General features: G+C 39.2%; 1 protein-coding gene across 16 annotated transcripts in view; it reads right to left on the bottom strand.

Annotated features, from left to right (window-relative positions):
• HDAC9 (histone deacetylase 9) overlaps positions 1 to 23,534 on the bottom strand; it is an 885,788-nt gene that overhangs the window by 135,952 nt on the left and 726,302 nt on the right. For all 16 annotated transcript variants that reach the window (XM_072650844.1, XM_072650846.1, XM_072650845.1 and 13 more), the window contains one exon: positions 13,401 to 13,519. In XM_072650844.1, the coding sequence (XP_072506945.1) occupies positions 13,401 to 13,519 (119 nt within the window). The remainder of the gene's footprint in view (positions 1 to 13,400; positions 13,520 to 23,534) is intronic.

Below are 23,534 nucleotides of genomic sequence, written 5' to 3'. Positions count from 1 at the left end.
ATGGACACGCTAACTAAACTAATAGTTCCTTTCAAACTGGAAATAAATTCAGATTAACTATACAATAATCCTGACAATTTAACCTTTGGTGGCATTTCCTTGACTTTCTGGGTATACATTTGTGTTTTTCATTTTTTTTATCCTACACTGAAGGCATTATTGGAAGAAACTCTATATGAAATATCTGATGTATGGGTAGGATATCTCCCTTAGGTTTTAAGATCACAAAAATTTGAGCTAGAAGGAAGCAAGGAGCCCATATAGTCTAGCCTCATTTTACAGATACCTTTCTTATTTTAAATGGAAGTTTCCCTTTTTATACGGAACAATTTCTGATATCTCTGGGATGCCTTCTTGGATGAAGTTTGCTATCCACTTCCAACCTGATGAATCTGCATTGCCACCCTGACCTTACCCAAGAAGACAAACTCCTGATTATATCCAGGTGAGAAAGAGAAGTTCTGGAGCCTAGGCTAAAGGTTCGTCACAGTAAAGGTTAGATGGATTTAATGTTTGTTTGACCCCTAATGGATAGATGGACTCTACTGTCTCAGGACTACAGTGATTTTGTATGTAATCCACTCCACTGGGATACTCCCTCCACCAATGCAGAACAAGTAATCCATGCCTGCCTTGGCTGAACTGCAGGATTTTCATCTATGTTCAGAGGATCATCAGTTAAGAGCCAGAAAGGAGGTTGGAAGTCAACGAGTACAGCAACCTCATTTTACAAAAGAGTAAACAAACCCTGAGAAGTAAAACACCTTGACCTTGTCACACATAAATGTTTAAAGAGAAGGAAGGAGGAGGAAAACCTTTATTAAGCACCTATTAAGTTCATGCACTGTGCTAAGCACTTGATAAATATATCATTTCATTGTTACAACAAACTTGGGATCCTCATTTTATGGATGAGAAAATTGAAGCAAACAGAAGTTGTGACTTCTCCAGGATCACACAGCTAGTACATATATGAAGTCATATATAAACTTGGGTCTTCCTAACTCCAGGTCCAGTACTCTAACCATTATGCTACCAGCTACTTCAATGGTAGAGACAAGGATGAAGAGCAAATGCAGACATAAGAGACAGAGTCATGATGCAGTCAAATTCAGGTTCAGGCTCAGGCAAGTCATTTATTCCTCTATTCAAAGGAGCTCAGTTATCAAAATGTCAAAACAAATTTAAACATATGTTCTAAGTTGGCTTTGATGTAGGGGCACAGAAAAGACTAGTAGGCTAAGCACATATTCTCTCTCTTTGTCTCTCTCTGTCTCTCTGTCTCTTTGTCTCTCTCTGCCTGCCTCTCTCTCTCTCTCTCTCTCTCTCTCTCTCTCTCTCTCTCTCTCTCTCTCTCTCTCTCTCTCTTTCTCTCTCTCTCTCTCTCTCCCTCCCTCCCTCCCTCCCTCCCTTCCTCCCTCTCTGTCTCATACATACACACACAAACATCAACATTTAATTATAAATAATATTCTAAAGACATAATTTCATCAGTGCATCAAATCTTACACCCATTAAAATTGAAACCTTTCTCTGTATTCAGTAATGGTTCCATGAGTTTCTAAGTCTGGACAAATTCCTTACTTGTGGTTTTTCTTTCAGTAAGGCTGATCCTTGGAGAATGGGCAGACTACCTGTGCCAGGACCCCATGGTAGGAACCATCCCAGCTGGGTAGGACCTTCTATGGATTATTCCCTACTATCAAAGCCTTTAAGAACTCCACAACATGATGCTTCATGTGCTTTGCAAGCCATCAGGAGGCATAATCCTCCCATCGTAGGTCACGGTGTGCTTTCCCCTGGTAATTATCTCTAGGGAAAACATAAGAGTGCTCATGGAACATGACTTGGAACTTTCTCAGAAAAGACGGGAACAAAGTACATGTGGAGGAAAGAGGGGGAAAGCTTGGATCTGGGGAAAGAACTTTGTTTTCCACAAAACTGTCAGCAACAAATACCTATATGCATACTTTCTCATAAGAGTTCATAGTATTATAGTATTGATAAAACTCTTTATAGATATTCATACGCTCAGCTCATGTACACCATCTATGGGTACTCAGTAAACACTTTCTGAGTTGCCTGAATCAGGGATGAATTAAAATCTTTAAATATAATATACCTGACTCTTATCATTCATTATATTTTCATCCATATATAAATTTTAATGTATTTTATTTTTTATAGCATAGAACTTCCTGATAGTTTCCTCCTCACTCCATCCTCTCATTGAAACCATAAGTTCAGTTTAAAAAACAGTTAAATATATTTAATTAAATAAATTTAAATAAAATTAACCAATGGTCTACACAACATTCAGCACTCATAGTCTCTTGTCTGTCTACCAAGAAGTGGCTGTATTTGGTCATCTGTCCTCTTGAATGAACATTGGTCAAAGCCTTTAATATGAGTGTTCTCTCTTTTCTAAGTCCTTCTATATTTGTTTTCTTTGATGCTCACAATAACAGACTTCTAAAGAAAGTTGAGCAGATATTGTGACATTTCTTTGCAGACAAGATAAATGAAGTCCAGAGGTCACTTGTTGGGTCAGTATAAGAACTGGGACAGTACACTAAACTGTTGATTTCTGCTATAAGAGTTCTTTCTATCAGACCCTTGGGTTCTGCTCCATGTGGAGCTAAGAACAAATTTGTATAAAATAGCAGAAGGCAGTATGTTTTTCAAGGAGACAAGTCATGTAATACATGAACAATTAACCTCAATGCTTCCTCACTGCCCTATCTAGGCATACATTTTCCCTAGCATGTGTCCCTTACATATAATGATATGCCTTGTTTCTAGATCACTATCCAGCTGTGCATACACATATAAATTAGGTAGAACTTTTTGGGTTGAATTACCTAGAGCAATTCACCATAATCTCCTTGCAAAACACGAAAGAATGAGGATGAGTTGCTAAGAAGCAAGGATAGGCTTGAGAGAAGAAAAAAATCCTAAAAATAGTTATCCAAAAGGGGGATGAGCTGCCTCAGGAGGGAAGGTATGATCCATCATTGAACATCTTTGAACAAATCGTCAGTTAGTTACAGTGTAAAGGGAATACTATTTCATTTAAGGGCTAAAGAAGATGATCCCTGAGGTTGCCTTTAATTTCAGGAATTCTGAGCTTCTGTAACTGTCTTTTTAGTTTTATGCATGGGAAAATATGGGCAATGAGAAGAAAAATGAAAGTGCTTAAGATTTAAAGTGGATATTGTTTGGGATTTTAAAATGTCAGAAACGCAAGTCACAAAAGTCTCCATACTAGACCATTCTATCCAAATATCATAGCACAATTATAATAAACTGGCATTCCACTCAATACCCCAAGGATAAAGGTTGCCTACATCCTTTCTTTCCAAAGGAAATCCTGGTCTGTGCTTGGCTGGCCCCAGTCAGGAACTAACTTAGGACTGAATGAGTTAAGTGATACCAGAAACCAGGCACTACAGATGGAAAGTATTCTTCTGTAATTTCGTATCTGGGTCATCATCCAATATAAGGAAATAGGCAATCAAAGGAGAAAGAACATCGGTGCAATAAGAAGAAAATTTAGAGCAGCCATTCAAGTTAATGGAATATTTTTCATCTCATTGCTAAAATAAACCCCCACACCCAGATTTGCTGCTTTGTCTATGTCCTGGGTGGGGTTTCAAAATGATTCCTGGGCTAACTCTTAGATATACGTGTAAAAGTTATGAGGTACAGATATAGAGTATAAATCTGCCTCCTTCATGACTTCCAGCAAACCCTGTCTTTGCCTGCCAGTTGAGCCAAGCAATCCATTGGAAGTGAAAGGAAAGATCCTCATTAATTTGGGCTGACTACTCAATGAACAATGGGGACATGTTGAGAGGTGTCTGTAATCATGTTACAAAGTCCTTTTTTTAGCTTGAAAAATGTTCAGATGAGAAACTCATTTATCCCTTTGAAATGTAATAGTTTCCATTTCTAGAAAGTGCTTCTAAGAAAACTAGTAAGAGCTGGGAGAAGGCTGGACCTAGAGTCAGCAGGACCTGGGTTTAAATCCCATTGCAGACAATTATGGACAATACAGTCCTAGGGAAGTCACTTATTTCTCTGAGTCTTGGATTCCTGGGGACATGTATGTGGGTTTATGAATGGTCTTGCTGGATTATATAATAATTATAGTGTTATGTACATACACATATCTAAACATACGTGTATGTGTTTATCCAGGTATGTGTATATACACACCAACATATATATATTTACATTCTCTCTCTCTCTCTCTCTCTCTCCATATATATATGTGCGTGTGTGTGTGTGTGTGGAGAGAGAAAGGGAGGGAAAAATGAAAAGAAGGTATACAAAAAAGGAATGAAAAGAGAAATCTGAATCTCATTGGTTTGGAGTAGAATAAATGATTTTTAACTATGTGGTGAATTAGACAGAATACCATATTGGGAAACAAGAGACTTGAATTTGTTCCCAGATCTGCAGGTACGAAATTGTGTAACCTTGGGGAAGTGACCTCCTTGGGTCTGGTCTTCATTTCATCATCTGGAGCAGCTAGGTGGTACAGTGGATAGAGCACCAGTGCAGGAGTCAGGAGGACCTGAGTTCAAATCTCACCTCAAACACTTGACACTCACTAGCTGTGTGACCTTGGGCAAGTCACTTAACAACTGCCTCATCCTGGGTCATCTCCAGTCATCCTGATGAGTATCTGGTCACTGGATTCAGATGACTCTGGAAGAGAGGGGAGGCTGGTGACCTGCACAGCCCTCCCTCACTCAGAACAAAGTCAAGTGCAAGTCATGTCATCATTTCTCTCATGACATGGTCTTCTTCAGCAATGGACAAACACACATTTCATCATCTGTAGAATAAGGAGATTGACTAGGGGGTCTTTTAGTTCCCTTCTAACTATAAAGTGATCTATGTTAAAGTACCTATATGCCACATTGTAGGATTAGGACCATTCTTCTCCTCTCCAGCCATCAAATCATTTTCTCTTTGACTTATTCTGTCCCAGTCCAGAATTGCTTCTGGGAAATTTTAAAGCATAGCTTGAAAACAACTTGTGTGAAGTATCTCTTCAAGGGTATATAAAAAGATGCTCAGATCCCCTACAAACAAGCAAGATAACAAATGGATAGAGTTTTCAGGACAACTTTGTTCCCATTCCACGGAAAACGCAGTGCAGAAAAATCACACAACTAAATCACAGTAGCTCATAAATAAATGATAAAAATTCTCCATTCACTTTTGAGTCCCATATTTTCCTAAGATTCTAAAGTACTCTAGGCTTATATACATGGTGTGTTTTGTGGAAGGGAAATGAACTATGAACTTCTCGTGGGAAAGCCCTATGAATTTCTGGTGATTCTTCCCTTATTCCTACAAATCCATATAGACATCTACATTTATAGATCTCCACATCTACCATGGAAGGGCACTCTCTTGAGGGTACTACATAGTCATTACCCTGTGTTTCTGAGTCTCACTTTTACCCTCAGGAACCAACTTAGGTGCCCTGCCTTAGTGTAGTACTCTGCAGGCTTCAGTTCCCCCCAAAAGGGAAAAAACATAGGCTAGAGCTGCCAGAGAGACAAGATACCTTTGCAGTAAAATCAAAGTGTCACCCCCCAAACAAACCTTAGCAATAATTGAGGGCAAAGTCAATTTATTTTGTTCACTTATATCCTGACTTAGACTCTTATAATTCTCCAGGTCTAGGCTCATTGATGTTCCTCTTCTAATTATTTAGAGTTTGATACCGCTCAAGACACTTCCTTTCACCCCAGAACACTTCTCCTACTCTTGCCAAAAAGCTAGATTCTAGAACTCTTAATCTTAGCATTTTGATAATGCCCCAAACTAGAAATGCCAATTCTGCTTTTACCTCTAGTAGACTCTTATCTACCCTCTCAAAGGAGAGAAAGACCTGAGTCTGTAACTGAAGATGCTCTTCTTTTGTTTATCACAAAGGAGTCACTCTTCTCATAACTGTCCGTCCCACAAGTGTGTGAGGAAACCCTTTCATTAGCAATGAGGGAGACTCCTGTCCCCCAGGAGGCAACAGTGGCTTGCCCCTCTAGGAAAATACAGTTGAAAGTTCTGAAGACTCTCAATCTGTAAACTCATCAAGATGATCCAGAAATTCTCCCAATCAGCCTCCAGGAGTCATCTTTAGTCTTTTCAACAAGGTGCCAGTGGGTGTGTTCACACCCTCCATAGACAGATACTTTCAGGTTACTACCAAAGTCTGGTAGTTCCTGCTGGTAATTCCCATAGTGTGAAAAGCCAGGAAGACAATCTCAGCACCAGTACAGTTTCCTGTGCAGCTACTTCCTTCTTTGGTTGTCTTCAAAATTATTTTTCTCATTTAAAAATTTAAATTGGATAATTTTTAAAAATTAACAATCCCTGTGCAGACACTGTTACGTTCACATCACCTGCTTCTTGTTGCAGTTACTTTAGTAATAATAATGTTATAACAATAGAATAATAATAGTAGAATGTTATTTAATAGAATGTTAAAGTTTGACCATCAGAATTCTACCCCATTTTCCCCAAAGCAATGAATTGTGAATAATTCATTGATATTACATAGCAACCTATGTTACCCCACTCCCTTTTGCCATTTCTGACTAGGGAATATGTAGAGAACAGGGGAGGCAAAAATAACCATGGTAAGAGTGAAAGGAAATGGCATGCACTTCTTTCTTCTATCCATGGCACCTTTCGATGTAAAGGATTGTGAGCACACAAATGGCCATGGAATTCAGGACACTCTTTTCCTATCTCCTGCTGCATTATCTAATGTATAGATTTGTCACATATGGAGGGGAACAATATGAACAATGTTGCTTTACTTTAGCAGGAAATCTGAGTGAAATTCTAAAATGGAGGTAAAGGTCCCCTCTCTGCGGGTCCCCACACTCCATCAGTTCACACTTACTGTAACAGGGAGGAAGGAGAAGACCCTTGAGAAAAGTCTTGGCCAAGAGCTCATAGCCAACCAAAGAATTTTTAAAAGATGTCTGACCTTATGATTTGAGGATCCAGAGACCACCTTGCACTTTTAGCTACATGAGAAGAATTGTGAAATCTTTATAACTTGGTTCCCCAGATTTTTAGAAAAAAAAGCTTGTTTTGATGAAGGAAACAACGTCATCAAATGTCAACAAAGTCTATGCCAGGCGAGAAGGAGGAGCCCTCAGAGTCACTGGGAGGTTGCCAGCCACTCCTAAGGTCCGTATTTATGAAAGTGAGTTCCAGTGGTAAGAGGCAGTATTTGGTCATGAGATGAAAATAAACATAGAAAGTATGAGAAGTAGTATGTGTCAATTAACAATGACTATAACTCAGAAACAGAGAGAATAATCTTTCGATGTACTCTCCCATTTGATCTAAGTCTTCACCCACTCACAGCACACAACTCCCAATGTCCAATAACCACTTTACGAAAATGCCTTTCTGGTTGGGATTGCTCAGTTTTACAATGATCCATGGGGAAATTATTCTGAATCTTCTCTACTTCCTAGCAATGAGTAAAAGCCAGCAGTTTCTCCTGTCAGCTATTAAATGATTAAACAACATTTGATACATTAACATAATAGAAGAGGTAATCGGTTATAGATGTGCTGGGCTTGCAGTTTGGAGGACCTGAATTCAAATGTTGTCTTAGACACTTACTAGCTGTGCGAATCTAGACACTAGTCACTCAACCACTCTTAAAATCAGTTTCCCCATTTGTAAAGGGAGATGGCTGGATTTCATGGTCTTCCAATTCAAAATCTATGATTCTACGAATATTATCTATTATATCACAAGAAACAAGGAAGATGAAAAATGTAGAGATGCAGAGGAAGACTTCTGTGAACTTATGCACAGTGAAATAATCAGGACAAAGAAATAGGCAAAATAATGCTAACAAGGTAAATGGAAAAAAGAACAACAGAACTGAAAAAAGAAATTTTGAAATTATAGTGAAAGAAAAGAAAGATGGCCCAAGGGAATAGAAATCACCTTTAACCTTCTTTGCTGAGATGAAGGACTACGTATATGGAATATGGAATATGGAATATGCCACTTACCTACACACTTGATAGATTGGTGGATTTGGCTGAACTACTGTATAGCCCTTTGTTAAGTTATTCTTTGATACAAGGGATGATTCAGTGGAAAGGAAGAGATGATCAGAAATGAAGATTGTTCTTAAATATATATGTGTGCATGTATTTATATATATGTATGTATGAATTCATATATTATGTGTATACATAAACTATAAACATTATTATTTCATCAGTATGAATATACTGCCATTTACTATCATGGGGTTGTTGTTGTTACTTTGAGTATTATTATCAATAGATAATTATATCAGCCTCTTGTAATACTTATAATGAGGGAGAGATTAGATGAACAGGTCATCTAGCCCTTGGGCATGAGGAATTCCATATAAGTAAATTTTCCAAATAACTGAACTTTATCTTCCTTAGTGGCATTTAATTTTTGAAAAACAATGTTCTCATCAAAATCTTGCCAAAAGGCATTGTGAATCCCCCTCCCTTCTTAAACAAAGGATATTAGATGTAATACAACATTGGGTTATTAGCTCCAGTCAACTTATGAACATCGAAGATAATCATGTTCTCATAAGCAAGGGAACGTAGGCAAGCTGAGAGCTTTTTGAAGGAAGGAAGTTTTCCTTTCCCTTTTTCTGTCCTGGTATCCCCAGTACCCAACACAGTACTTGACACATAGAGGGTTCTTAATAAGTGTTTTATTTAAGTGAATGAATGAAATACTGTCACATCGGTGAGCTTTTTGGGTGCTTTTCTTTTAGTCTTTTTCTTTCCTATTCAGTAGTGTATTGCTTTGGAGTCTTGCTAGCATCACTTAGTCTGACTAGCCAGATGAAGCAGTGGTCTTCTCTTCCCTGGCTCTTTGAAGGGTCTCACCCAATGCTAACCTCCTCCCCATCTGTACTGTTAACTTCTAACATGCTATGGTGGCAAGAGCAATCTCAGGACTGTCTTGATAGGTGTGATGTGGGGACCAGACCTGGGATATTATTGCTCTTAGGACATCATAGTGAGGACATTCCTCCAGATACAGGCTGGAAACTGCTGTGCAGTTTAGGGTTTTTCAGATTTGTCTGGAACCGTCAGACAGTGACTCTGTGAGAGGCAATACTCAAAGCCAGGCATCTTTGGTCTCCAATCTCAGCTCTCTAGCCTCTGTCATGCTGCCTCTCATAGTCAATATCACTGCGTCTAAAATAAGAACCTCTGAGTGAGACCAAGAAGTTCTTCTCTGATAAAAACACATAAGAGATATGCCATTTTGTATAGTCTATTTTGGCTACCAAGAGACTTTGTTATGGAATCTCAGAGATGTGAGGGAACTTACAGGACATATAGCCCAAATTAAATAGAAATGCCTTTTACAAAATATCCAAGAAATGGTCACTCAATGTCCCCGTGAAGACTTTCATTGTGTGGGAACCTCTCACCTCCCAAAGCATCATCTTCTCCTTTTGCACATCTTTAGTTACATGAACAAGAGACAGAATGGTATAACAGAGAGAAGAACTCCCTTTGGATAAGAAAGCTGTGGGCTCAATACCTTATCTGGATAAATACTAAGTGTGTTAATGGCTAGTTCTTTAACCACTCAGCGTTCTAGACAACTTTCTCAGACCATAAATTACAAATCAGTTGTTAATCTGTATAAATCAAAGCCATATCCGTATTGAGAAGAAATCACAGGTTTGGGCAAAAAGTTTACTAGAATGCTTTGTCTTACTTTCCAGAATAATCACTGTCACTGTCACTGTCACAGTCACTGTCTGTTCTAGTGCTTTGTGGGCAATTTACAACCATATTCTCTGTAAGTTACCAAGACTTCATATCATTATGCTTTGCACAGGCAAGGGGAATGTTGAAGGGGTATCTGTTTTCTTCCAGATCTCAAGCTTCGGTTCACCTTAAAGTCACTGGTAATTGCTTGGGGCTGTGAGAGGTTAGGTGACTGGCCCAGAGTTACCCAGCCAGTATGGGTCAGTGTCAGAACTCCAAACCAGGTCTTCCTGATTCTCTATCATTAGGCTATGCTGATCTACACCGAGAACACAGGGCAGGCCCTTGACAAATGTTTACAAATTGGATCTGATATCCGTACCATTCTTTCTACTTATAAAAGTCACATCTTAAGAATTTGTTTCTTTAAAGAGGAAATACATAACATTTGGAGGACTATTCCATTTGTGTGTCAGACTCCAGAGCAGGTGCCGTGCCTCCCTCCTTCCACCAAAACCTCCAATATGAGGAAGGGCTTGGGCCAGTCTTTCTTCATTTCTTGCCCAGATTCACTTCTGACTGTCTGAACTTCACCATGATGCCCTTCCTCCCCACCCCCACCACTGCCCTTTAGCTCCCATTTCTAGATTGTCTTCTTCAAGTAGAATGTAAGCCCCTCAAAGGTAGGAATTTTCTTTTGCTTTATTCTCATTGGTCGTATCTCTTGCATTTAGCACAGTTTGGCACAGAGTAAGTCAGTCATTCATCAACTAGCATTTTTCAGCACCTACTAGGTGTCAGAATAAGTGCTAGGGAATGCAAAAGATAGTCCTTGATCTGAAGTTCTGTCTAATAATCCATGTCAGCTACAAGAGAATAAAAAAAATGCTAGTTCTCCCTACTGTCTTCTATAATTGGATGGACAGCCCACTTAGCTGGCTGCTCCACATATTTATCTTGGACACACATTGTAGAATGACAAGGTCATAGGGCAACAATGGAACAAAAGGGCTGCACTGCATCGCAGAAAGTTCTTTCAGTGATCCTAAGCTGCTCCCTAAAATAAAAAGTTTATTTTTTTTCAGCAGATGTATTTTACTGCTATTATGGATGAAATATTGAATTAGAGGTCAAGCAGATCTGAGTTCAAATCCTGTCTCAGACATTCATTAGCTTTGTGACCCTTGGAAAGTCATTTAACTTTTGTGTACTGTGTGGGATGCAACGACCCTTACTCAAATTAAACTCAGAGGCTTCTCAAGGTAGAAGACAAAAAGGAATTTATTACAATCTCATGAGAAGGGGCACTTCCCATGAGACCATGGGCAATGTCAGCAAGGGAGTGTACCTGAATGGAGCGGAGTACAACATTATATAGTTCCTAATGCAGAAGTCCACTAACCTCTCTTCCCATTGGCTGGGAATCCAGGCGTACATTCTAAGCACAGGAATCTACCCCGGAGACAAAGAACAAGGAAAGGATCGTTGCTCACCAATAAAGTTGTTGTTATCAAATATGGAACTTAAGGGAAGAATACTGATGTGGTATTAACAGGGTGGTGAATGGGAAGTGAAGGGGGAGGTACACCAGGTCATGTGACCAGAACTTCAGTAGTTCTCCTCCATCCTGGAGCATTTTATTTGCCTAAGGGGGATATTTAGTTATTTTAATTTTGGCAGGAAGGGTGGGGGTTTTGGGGAAATACATGCCTGAAGGGTCTTCACTTAACTTGATTTCACTCATGTACTACATTTCTTCATCTGTAAAATGAGGGTACGAGGGAAATGGTCCCTACCTTATGAGATTGTTGTAAGGATCAAAAGACAGAATCTGCGTCAAAAGGCTGTACAAACCTTAAAGTGCTAAATCAATGTTAGACAGCATTACTGTTTTATTGGGTTTTTTTATTATCCCAATGATGTCATATGAATACAAATTATAAAATTCTATAATCCTCAAAGAATAATGATTGTGAGTGCCCTGGAACATAAAGAAGATGTATATGATAGGCATCACCAGGCTGTAATAGGAAAAAAGTGCCGTATTTGGAGCGAGAAACCTTGGTTCAAATCCTGATTGACCAAGCAACAGTATTTTCTAGCTGTCTACATAAAATGAAGAATGGGTTATTAACCAGCAATGAGGTCTAAGACATGCATGTATTATTTATTTATTATTACTGCATCTGCATCTGCAACCAAAAGAAAGCTTGCTCCATTCTTATTCTATGTTCCTTTGCTCCCTCCTCTTACATCAAAACTGCTCAAGCAAATGGTAGAACTGAGGGAGGTGGGGCAGGTTGGTGAGGGATGCCATTGGAGACTTGAATACAACTTGGCAGGCAACTCATAAACAATCCCAGATCATGCCTTCAGGCTACTTTTGAGAAATAAGCTTTTTTACAACTGTCTCCCTTGGCAAAGAAACAGCACTGAAGATATCCATCCACTCAGAGCCTCAGGGCTATTCTGAGAGATGAATAGAAAGGAGCATCTTTTCTCCATTTCCTCCTTAGCTCTCCATGTGTTTTGCATTGTTTGTGTTTGTCTCAAGATGATGTAAAATACTACTTTAGGGGGGTCAATTATTCCCAAGTCTTGACCCAAAGGCAAGGACATCAGCACTGAAAAGTGTGGCTTCCATCTAAATTGTTTTGCGGAATAAAATGGTCATGAGGATCCTTGATTGATGGAAACCATGTCAATTATTGTCTTTCCAGAGTGAGTAATTATGATGTCTAGCTTTTTATATTACTCAGGTTGTGTCCTCCAATGAGTCTCCTGAAGAGTGGGTGGTGTCATGAACACAGTAAAAGAGCAAATTCTGATGGGATGTTAAAAAGAGATCCTGAAGAACTCTATACTCAAATGCAATAGACATACAGAGAAACCATGCCAATTATTGTCCAGCATAGAACAAACATGACAGCAACTGAGTTACTGAGTTCTTGTTCCCTGTGACATGAACCCATTTTTGAACCCATTCTCTTCCAACCTCAGGACTTGTCATTTTCTTCATTCCCAGTGAAGACATTTGGTTTGTTTTATTAGATATATACTTTGTTTTGTACAATCTCTCTCTCTCTCTCTCTCTCTCTCTCTCTCTCTCTCTCTCTCTCTCTCTCTCTCTCTCTCTCTCTCTCTCTCTCCATGGTCATAGTACTGGACCTACATTCCCAGATGTGGGTTACAGATGGCTTATCACCTCTTTTCCCATGATTATTCCTAAGGAAAACCACATCACTTAAATCTATTCAGATAATGTATATTTTACCAGTGATCCAGGGTTTTATGTCTTGCATGCACACACATGCAGCAGGCACACACACACACACACACACACACACACACCAATTGAAAGTATGTTTTGGGTGTCACTTGGCTAGCCATGGATTGACTTCCTTACTGTGGCTCCCTCTAGGACAGCTAAATTTTAACCTTCATTGAGATTCACCCATGTCTAGGGAAAAGGATGATGAGATTCATGAAGCAATGAGCAGCCTCGTTTTGGAATTGCTTGGGAACGTTTCACACAATTTGATTGAAGTAAAATATCAATTCAGAGTAAGGGATTTGCTATCCACAAAGCCCAGAAGCAAATAAATGCCAGACTTCGATACTTACATTTTGCTGTTACTTTGTACCCACCCAGGGGAGGGGTGTGGCCTTCCACAGCATCAAATCCCGCCGAAACAAGGACTATATCTGGACCAAATTCTCTGGCAATAGGCATCACTACGGTTCTGCATGGAATAAATAGAGCCAGTTACATTGGGAAGAGTCTGCACCCCCAACAAACATAGGAAATCTGATCCCTAAGACATGGCATAGCACCACTTCAGAAAATCAGTAAAATAACGTTTAACGGGATAAATGCATCAGAAACTCCACATTTCAGTAATATAAAATACCAGTATTTTAGCATCCTCATCATCTTTTCTTTCTGTCCCCATTTTTCTTGCAACAAACAAACAAACAAAAACCAGGTACATTTTAAAGCCTCTAGCAGTACAAGAACATCTGTGCCCATTTTATGCCCTGCCTACAAAAGTTGCTTCTTCCAGAGGAGTGACTAATATTTTACAGAGAAATACTCCAAGTTTCAGTGGAAATTCGGCTTGGTCCAGTTAGTGAGAACTTGGTATCAATTTGAACAGTAAATTTCTTTGGGGAAAATGTTTGCTTTCCAAACTTAAAAAAAAAAATTAAATATTTGTCATGGTGGGGGGTGACTATTGCAAAAGAAACACACACACACACACACACACACACACACACACACACACACACACACACACACGCACACACGCTTTCCTATAATGAAATCCAGACCCTATGTCCAGGGGTTCCAACTTCAGGCAAAGCTGGAAAGTGATAGCCAGGAGTTGAGGATGGCACCCCCTTCTGGTTCCTCCTGGATACTTTAGTCCTTTCACACAGTCCCAACTGACCCTCCCCTCCCCCCCCCCCCCCCCCCCCCACCGTTTCCTCAAAGAAGGATTTGTGGGAGAGGAGGTAAAGGCATGTCTGTGTTTTCCTTTCTTTTGTTCTGATCTGCTTCTCTCCCCCACCCTTCTACCCCAGAGGTTAAGAACATTAAAAAAAAAAAGAACACAATCATTGGTCTAGGAAAATGGAACAATAATTTTAAAAATAATCTTACAACTCTACCTTCTCATTACAAGAGTAAAGTACTATTTACAATTCCCCCCCCCCCCCAAAACCACATGCTGGGCATTTAATATATGCATTCATACATGTAGGCAGTTAGGTGGTGCTGAAGTGAATAGTGTTAGACCTGGAGTCAGACCTGGAGTCAGAAAGATCAGGATTCAAATTCTGCCTCAGACACTTACTAGCTGTGTGACCTTGGGCAGGTCACTTAATCTCTGCTTGTCTCAATTTCCTCAACTATAAAATGGGAATAATGACAGGGCCTACCTCTTAGGATTGCTGTATCAAATGAGAAAATACTTGTAAAGCATTGAGCACAATGCCTGGCACATAGTAAGCTCTATATAAATTATGAGCATCATTACTATTATTATATACATAAATGTTTTAATGGTAAATCTATTTAAAGTATTAATTTACTCTGATACTTAGATGTATAGATTAGAAGCAGTGACATCATTTTCAATGACCTAGCCTCCAATGGTCCCACATGTCTAGAACACACTCTCACCTCCATTTCATCTTATCAAGTCGTAACCAGCTGTCACCCACTACATGCGTTCTTTGAGAGTGGAAGATGCTTCATCTTCTCTCTTTGTATTTGTAGGCTCAGCACAATCTCAGTACCTGGCACATAACAAGCACCTAATAAAGGCTTGCTGATTTAATTGGTTGATACAGAAGGCCATTCCTGAACCCTGGTCATTCAGTTGTTAGTCACATTCTCTCTGATAATTAAGGCGGATTTTTTTGCATATAATTTATACTTACTTTTTCATGATCATGACACAATGCTCCTACAGAGCTCAATCACATGTTATGCCCTTCTCTGGTGACAGCCTTTACAGAAGCCTTTTAATTGTTCCCTGAAGTCTATCTCCCCACCACAGGGAAGCACCCCAGGGTTTCTCTCTAAAGGGCCCTAGTAAAAGGCCCTAGAATTTTTACCATCGGTGTGGTAACTGACCTTAATGTCGTGTTCATCCTCATTGAACACATTTGACAACATGACTGAAAACATCATGCTAAAAAGCATGGGAGCAAGCACACAGCCCTGTTTCACTCCACAGGTGACTGAGAAAGCATGAGAGCATTGTCCATTATCCAGAACCCAGGCCAGCAAGGCGTCATGAAAATTGATGTACAGTGCTGATGAAATTCTCCTTGCAATCAAATACTGACATAATTTTCCATAAGTCTTCATGACTAACAGTATCAAAAGCCTTTGTCAGATCTACAAGCATTGTGTACAGATCTCTGTTCTGCTCTGGCATTTCCTCTGGATTTGTTGGGCAGCAAACACCATATCAACTGTTCTAAGGTCCAAAGTTCTTCCCTACCATTTTCCCCCACACTCTGCAAATAATTTACCATGAAAAGTCAAAGTGTTCTTTTTGATACTGCCTGCTCTATGGCCAGAACTGCCAGGTATGGCCTCTATTATTATGTTACCTATTGTTTTATATTGCATATTACATCATGATATAATATAAAAATATAATAATCTAAATGAATTTGGGTTGAACTGAATTGACTTGAATTTGTACCTCTACTAAGTATCTCAGAACCAAGATTTCAACCACATCTTCTCACACGTCCTAGTAGATTTTGATGGAATGATATTCCAATGTTGGAAGATATCATATCTTCTGAGCTGCCATCTTGCATCTCCAATTGTCTGTTATAGATCTTACCCTGGATGTCTCATAGATATCTCACACTCAACATATGTTAAGTAGAAACCATTCTCTCTCCCCAACTCCCTTTCCTTTTCTTGCCTATTACTATCTAGGGTACTATCTTCACAGTTGCTCAGGCTTAGAATCTCAGTTCCATCTTTGATTTCTCACTCACATTTACCTCACAAACCCAGTCTTTTGCCAAATTTGGCATTTCCACCTTCACTATATTTCTTAAATGCATCTTCTATCCACTTGTGCAGCCCCAGTCTTATTTTGGGTCTCATCACCTCGCTGATGGCTTTTCCCAGTGGTTTTCTACCTCCTGACTTGTCTGTCTCTACTCCAGTCCATTCTGCAGTAAGCTACCAAGGGGATTTCTTCTCCAGAAGAGGTTGGACAGCATCATCTCCTTCCTTAATGGGCTCCAGTGGCTCCCTCTCACCTCTAAGAACAAATATAATGTCCTCTTTTTGACTCTTCAAGCCTTCATAATATGGTCCTTTCCTCCCTTTCCAGCCATCTTCACTCTACTGCCCCTCTTTTCCATAGAACCATTTGGCTTTATGGCACTATTAGTACGTCCTCAAACATGAGACTCAATCTACTGCCTTCATTCTTTTAGCATTGGTTGTCCGCACAACATGCCACATACATGCATACGTACATACTACATAAATAGTTACTCTCATGTTGTCTCCTCCATTGAAGTGAGAGGTCAAAGAGATCATAAAAATGAGAAAAGTTCCCACGTTTACAAAAATATTTATAACAGTTCGTTTTGTGGTGGCCAAGAACTGGAAATTGAGGCAATGGCCATCATTTGGGGAATGGCTGAACAAGTTGTGGTATGTGAATGTAATGGAATACTATTGTGCTATAAGAAATGATAAACAGGCAGACTTTACAAAAATCTGGAAAGACTTATATGAATTGATATGAAGGGAGCAGAGCCAGGAGAACATTATACACAGTAACAACCACAGGTTGTGAGGACTGTTTTTGATGGACTTAGCCTTTCACAGCAACACAAGGACATAAAACATTTCCAAAGGACTCATGATGCAAAATGCCACCCATATCTAGAAGAACTACGGAGTTGGAACACAGAATGAAGCAGACTATTTTCTCCTTTCTTATGTCTTGTTTTTTCTCATGGTTTATCTTACTCATTTTAATTCTTCTATGCAACATGACTAATGAAAAATGTGTTTAATAGAAATATGGGCATAGAATCCATATAAGATTGCATGCCATCTTGGGAAGGCAGGGGGAGAAAATTTAGAACTTATGGAAGCTATTGTTGAAAACTGAAAACAAATAAATTAATAAATGTTTGGGAAAAATAAAGTGAGCGGTCCTTGAGGAAGGGAAATATTTTGTTTTGTTTTGTTTTGTTTGCTGCTTTTTTGGGGGGGCTTTCTTTGTATCTCAGAGTTTACCACCATGCTTGACTTATGGGAAGTGTTTAGTTAATGCACGTTAATTGACTAACAATGGTGATGATGTTACATTTTATTTTCCTTCCTCAGCAATACTGTACATTGCTAACAGAAAGACTGCTTCAATGCAATCTCCATTCCTTTTTTTCACACGCCTTCACTTCTTCTCTCATGATGCATTCAGGCTCACACACATGCATACACACGTACACACACACACACACACACACACACACACACACTGCTCTTCCTTTGCTTCAAAAGACAGGGCAGGAGCTTGGGAAACTCCAGTAGGAATTCCCCAAAGAAATGATCCATTCATCTTTACATCAGCAAGGAATCCATGTGACATTGGCCATTCAGTGCAAGATCTTGAAAAATACATGACCTTTCCTTCACAACTACTCTAAAATCCCACCCCATAGTCTATTATCAGGGGACATGATTCTCTTGATCTGTCTTCTTTCATTTTATACTTTGAGGATGGAAGGTCTGAGAAGGATGCCCCAATGGTTATCCCACAATCATTATGTAAGCCAGGGTAAGAGGAGAACCTTAGGCATACTCCATCCAGACTTGCCAGTCAACTAAGCTCTAGTATCCAGCCCCAGTTTGTTCAAGGATATTGCATCATTCTGCTTTTTAGGCAAGGTCACTGGAAAGAAAACATCAGTATGGTCATTCCCACGAAGCTGATAGGTAGCATTCAACACAGGGGATATTTCAGTATATTGGTATAGAAAAGAAAGTGGCTTCCCATTTAGATTAGAACATCAGCCAAAGTTGGGGAGGCAGTGTTTTCAGTAGAACTATCGCTGACATCAGAGTCAAATGGCCTGGGTTCAAATCATGCTTCTCACACCTAGTACCTGTGTGACTGTGGACAGATCATTTTGTCTTTCTAGGCCCTGATTTCCCCATCTGTAAAATAAAGGAGTCGTGCTAGATGGTCTCTGAGGTCCCTTTCAGTTTTAGGTTAATGATATTTTATCAGGTTTATTCTGTTATGTTGGGGTTGGTGAGATATTGTATCAACCTCACAATGGCAACGGGAGGACGGTTGTGTTGTTAGTGTTTTCTGTTTGTTTTTTTAATAAGTCTAATACATCCATTCCTGGCTTCTAAGAGCTGTAAAATCTAATGTAGATAGTGTGTACACAAGGACATCTTTCTTTGTACTTTATTAGCTGGGGTATTTGATTAAATATATTTTGCTTTGAATTAATGTGTCCTCTGGTTGATAGGTATGAATGCACACATTGGAGACTGATTATCTTTGATGGCTTTTTGAGAACCTGGAACATGGGGCAGCTTTCATGGGGGCTCACTGTGAGGGGAACCACATGTGTGACCCTCAAATATAGTTGTACTACAGCTATAGCATTCTCCTGATCCCATAGTTGGAGCTTCTAATAATAGATCATAATGCCAAAAATTAGAGTCCTGAACAGAGTGTGAGTCAGTGTGAAATATTCTGGATTTGGAGTCAGAGAACCTGGTTCAAATTCTGACTTTGACATTTACTGACATGTGACCATCAACAAGTCCCTTGACCTCATTGTATTCATGTGCACAAGAGGACTGGACTAGGTGGTCATTGAAGTCTCTTCTAGCTCCACATCTGTCATCCCATTCATTTCACTGGCTGGCAGAGGTCTCTTGACTGATAATGAGGCCACTCTTGATCAGTGACAACAACTCGCCATCACAGTTCTGAGCACTTTAACCCAGGACCCTTCAATCAGGTTCACCTCCAATGTTCATAACAGTACAGAGGGGACTGTCAGTTCTTGGAGGCTATCCTGGTAGAGTGTAAGGCCTGGCAGGTCTTCCTCTGACAGAAAGTCTTCCAATGGAGTCCCATCATGGACTGCGTATCTGTGGGAGGAAGACCTGCATACCTTCAAAAAGCTTCATTGTCAATCACATGCTGCAACGTGAGGGGCAGAATCACTCTGTTCACTTTTCAGTGATTCATGTCATGGGACATACATTTGAAATGTTCATGCACAAAGAGAAATCACACCAGAAAATGTCTGTCTCTCACATAAGAGAGGAAGCTTTATTCTACGTCGAGACAAAAATGAAAATTCCTAGTTATCTCAATCACTGAATATTTGTTTTCCTCGTTCTCTTCCCTTGAAAAATGGACTAATTAGGTATTAGATATTAGCACATAAGATCAATATTGGGAAACAAAACTAGGGGGAATGCTTAACACATTGCTGGATGACAAGGTCACAATCTGAAAAGACTGTAATTGGTTCAGGCTGAATCTAATAATATGAAATTTAATAGAGAGAAATGTGAAGTATCCCACTTGGTCATTAAAATTCAACTTGATGGGTATAAGAAGGGGTGGAAGAATTATTCATCTGAAAAACCTAGCGGAAGGGGGGCGTTGATTGACTACAAGCTCAGTGTGAGTTGATGCAAATATGGAAAAAGAAAAGCTAATTGTTCCTTTTGTTTCATTAAAGTATAGACTCTTCTCCTGGTTTTCCTTCTTTAACTCTGAATCAGTTTATGGATATCTTCCCAAGATTCTCTGATACTGACCTCTTTGTTATTTCTTACAGTATACTAGTATTCCTTCACATTCATGTACTATAACATAGTAAAAGTTCCAGAGATTAAAGGCTTCCTAGGTTCACTGTCTGCTGCTCTGGTCAGTCTATATCTGAACTGTTCCACTGTTCTGGGCACCACATTTTAGGAAGACCACTGACTGATACTTTCAATATGGACAGGAGAGTGACAAGTATGGTAGAGGACCTTATGAGGATCAACTAAAGAAATTGCTTGTTTGTCTTAGAAAATGAAGAGTTGGCAGCAGAAGGCAGACAAGATAGGGTTAGGCACAAGAGATGCTTTCCAGCACCTGAAAGGAATCTTGTGGAGAAGGGATGATGACTATGTTTCAGATGCGTTGCAGAGACACAGGAAAAAGCACTGAACTTGGAGACACGGGGCCTAAATTCAAATTCTGCTCTGATACTTACTACCTGTGTGACCTTGGACAAGTTCTCTATCCTCTCAAGGCCTCCATTTCCTCAGCTACAAAATGAAGAGTTCAGAATAGATGAATGCTTGAAGTTCCTTCCAGATTGAGATACAGAAAGACCTTGTGAAGATTCTTCTTTAGACAACCTAATTGCCCACTGCCCTCAAGGGCTCACTATACTGGTGCTGGACTTCACATGAGCATTGAACCAGTTTAGTATACTGTTGGAGCTCAGAACTGCTAAGCCCAAATCATGTGTCAGTCTCAACCTCTCCAGTACAGGCATCTGTCACCATGACTGACTAGTATTTTATTTTTAAAAGATATACTGATATGAGGAAAGGAAGAAAGACCTCTTTCCAAGATGACCACAACCCATTAATAAATCCTCTTAGAGTCAAGTCTACCAATTATTTCTAAATCCCTCTAAGTGTTCTATTATCTAGCCTGGCTCTCCTCATCTTGGCAACAAGGATATCATGACAATCTTTGCCAAACATCTTGATGAAATCCAAACAGCTATGGCCAAGGCTTCTTGATGTCATGGTAGGCTTAGCGACTTGTTCAAAAATTAAAATATCTTTGTCTATCCTGACCTTGGTGAAGTCATGCTGATTTTTTAGATCACTGTTTCCTTTTCTAAAAGCTCATTCAGCACTCCTTTAATAACTAATACTACAGTTTTTTCCCCAGAAATCAGAGATAAGCTCACTGACCTGTCCATGGAAGGTTCTACCTTTTTCTGATTTTTGAAAATGAAACTATTACTCATCTTCAGTCCTGCAACTCCTTTCTCATTCTCCATGTTTTAAAAAGGTCATCCAGAAATCATTCTGGACAGTTCTTTCAGAACTAGATAAATAGATAGATAGACAGACAGATAGACAGAGCTAGAGAAATACATACAGACATAGATAAATAGATAGATAGGCAGACATAGATAGATATGGATTGTACAGATAAGTAAATAGAGATATAGATATGAGTCTATATATGTGTGTATGTATATATGTATGTATATATGTGTGTATGTGTATATATGTATATATACATATGTGTGTATATATACATACATATATACACATATATGTATACACACACATACATATATATTTCCTGATCTGATTATTTGAATTCATTAACAGTCTTAGAGTACTCTCTTCCTATCCCCTCACTGATATTGGATTTCAACTCAACTATACTGAATCCCCAAATTTCAGAGAAGGAAAGAAGGCAGTAATGAAAGAAGGAAGGAAGCAAGGAAGGAAGAAAAACATTTAGAAAGATAAAAAGATCGAAGGGACATGAAAACATTTGTAATGGTAAACGCTTCTATGTTTGAAATATTCAAGAATTCTTTAGAAGATATGGAAAAAATTGATCATGACAATGAACTTAATTCAGGCAAAACATTCACCTAAGTCGACAGTCAATTTCCCCTCCAGGAGGACTATCAGATATTTTCTGACATATGAAGTTTGGAAACTTAATTTTGTGTCCATTTCTTGTTATTACTTTTTTATCCCCCCCAAATCCCTAAAGAGGTTTGACTACCATAAAATCAGTAATAAGGCTTTTTATGCTTTGGATGGGGTGTAATGCAGGGCTTAGAAGAGATATTGCCTTTCCCTTCACCCAATGAATAGGACAGAGTCTCCTTTTTGTAAAGTTTCAATAGTCATCCCTTTGGTCTTTTGACAGATGATTGCTTTCCATAAAATCTTATTGCATAAAGCCAACGGACCCATGCATAAAAATTAAACTCAGTACTCTAATAAAATTCATCTAGATTATAAAAAAAAGAAGGAAAAAAGCATGTACACTAAAATCAAGAGTGTAAGTTCATGTCTTGCTTCTTACAGAGGAAGGAAGGTAGACTCTGAAAGCTAATGAAGGAATAAGAAAGGTCAAGTTTCTCTTTGAGTAAATGTGTTGTGGTTTATAGCATTCACAAAACAAATTCCAGCATGACATCCTTCTCAAGGAACTGTTTGTGTCTTTGGAAAAAGTGTGTCTGATTTTGGGTGAACCCTACCTTTTGATGTGGCCTTCCTTAAGTGGGCAGCATCATTGAGACGTTTTGTCCCCTTAATTGTGAAACACTTTGAGAAGAACAGGATGCAAGGCAGGATTCATTTAAAAACTGAACCTCCTTGCATGCCAGGAGCATCTGGCACAGTCAGAAAAAGGAAGAGTAGATGGAAAAGGACATACTTTAGAATCATAACTGGGGTCTGGTTTATAGGACCATCCTACCTCTGCCAAGAAAGCTGGCCCCAGAGTCATGATGCCAGGTCACTGTGGGGAGCTGGGAGGGTGGCAAGACTGCTGCTCATTGAGTAAAGTGATACAAATACTCACTAATGGGAAGGGCTCTGATTTCCTTCCAAGAGTAGTCTGACCCTGAAAATATGTTCAAGAGGAATGAGATGATGACTAATGAAGTAACATATGCTCCTTTTAAAATGTATGACCATGTTATTAGATACAATCTTTCAGCTCAACAAACAATGAAAACAACAGTGATTCAGTATGGAAGGCATTGTGTTATGTGCTAGGCAGAGAAATATGAAAATGTCCATTCCTGTCCCAAAGCTGCTTATGATCTGTTATATGAAAAAAATAGACATATGCATAAGTATATAAATATACACATTTATTTATAGGGGCAGCATTGTATAGTAGATAGAAAGCTGACTTTGAAATGAGAAAATGTTGGGTTTAAGTCTCGCCCTTACCAAATACTGAATCTGTGACCACATATGTAAATCAAATGTGAGGTAAGTGTGCCAGTACAATTTGGCCAATCCATCCCATTGGGAAAAAGAAGGGCTAATGGGAATACTCCCCAAGGCTGTACCTACAGTGACCCATGTTCTTTTAAGTGACCTCAGACGGGTCGTAACTTCTCACTGTCCCAATTAATTCTCAAAGTCTATGACTAATATCTCTCAGATAT

This window comes from Notamacropus eugenii, chromosome 3 (genome assembly GCF_028372415.1).
Source record: "Notamacropus eugenii isolate mMacEug1 chromosome 3, mMacEug1.pri_v2, whole genome shotgun sequence".
Classification (NCBI taxonomy): Eukaryota; Metazoa; Chordata; class Mammalia; order Diprotodontia; family Macropodidae; genus Notamacropus; species Notamacropus eugenii.
Note: the sequence above shows the minus strand (reverse complement) of the source record. Positions and strands in the feature narration are given on the sequence as shown.